General features: G+C 47.2%; 1 protein-coding gene across 1 annotated transcript; it reads left to right on the top strand.

Moving 5' to 3' along the window:
- Positions 1 to 221: 221 nt before the first annotated feature.
- LOC110107522 (NADH-ubiquinone oxidoreductase chain 3-like) lies at positions 222 to 821 on the top strand (the record flags this gene model as incomplete). The annotated part of the gene is made up of 1 exon (XM_020837798.2): positions 222 to 821. A coding segment is annotated over exon 1 (504 nt), but the record flags the coding sequence as incomplete, so codon positions are not given.
- Between the last annotated feature and the right edge of the window lie 6 nt (positions 822 to 827).

Here is an 827-nt window from a genome sequence, read left to right as displayed (position 1 = left end):
CGAGATCCCTGCCGCGCCTCCTTTCATCCTCCCAGCACGAAAGATTCATCTTGGTTTCGGCAGCGACTATCGGGCCGGCGCTACATTTTTCTATATTCATGGCGGAACCGTTAGAAAAAAGGTTGCGTAGCAAAGAAAGAGGTTGACTCATTTCCAATGAGCAGAAAAAACACGCCAAAAAGAGCGTCCAAGAATATCGTATCATAAGAAAAAGAAAGAGACTAGCGCCTTTCCCTTGTTCTACAAGTGAAACGCTCCGCGCCTTCTCTCTTGGATCAAAAAAAGAGTTCCGCACCCGGACTTTTTCCATACGAAAAATGAGAATGCCGAACAAAGACACTTCTCCGAGGGACATGGTTGGGTGCAGCCCATGTCTTTCTTGGTTGAAGGAGTCAAGGATAGGACGGGTCCGTATACTGACTGTCATCTGTGAGTACGCGAAGTTCGACTGTTCGCGTTCTCTTTTTTTTCCGGTATGCCGCTCCGCGAGCAAGGAGCGCCGCGAGCAGAGCGAGAGAACGAAGTGTTTTGTGATGTCGGAATTTGCACCTATTTTGATCTATTTAGTGATCAGTCTGCTAGTTTCTTTGATCCCGCTCGGTCTTCCTTTTCCATTTGCTTCCAATAGTTCGACCTATCCAGAAAAATTGTCGGCCCACGAATGTGGTTCCGATCCCTCCGGTGATGCCAGAAGTCGTTTCGATATACGATTTTATCCGGTTTCTATTTTCTTTATTATCCCTGATCCGGAAGTCACCTTTTCTTCTCCTTGGGCAGTACCTCCCAACAAGATTGATCCGTTTGGATCTTGGTCCATGATGGCCTTT

The sequence above is a fragment of the Dendrobium catenatum genome, unplaced genomic scaffold (assembly GCF_001605985.2).
Source record: "Dendrobium catenatum unplaced genomic scaffold, ASM160598v2 original_scaffold_63368, whole genome shotgun sequence".
Taxonomy (NCBI): domain Eukaryota; kingdom Viridiplantae; phylum Streptophyta; class Magnoliopsida; order Asparagales; family Orchidaceae; genus Dendrobium; species Dendrobium catenatum.
Note: the sequence above shows the minus strand (reverse complement) of the source record. Positions and strands in the feature narration are given on the sequence as shown.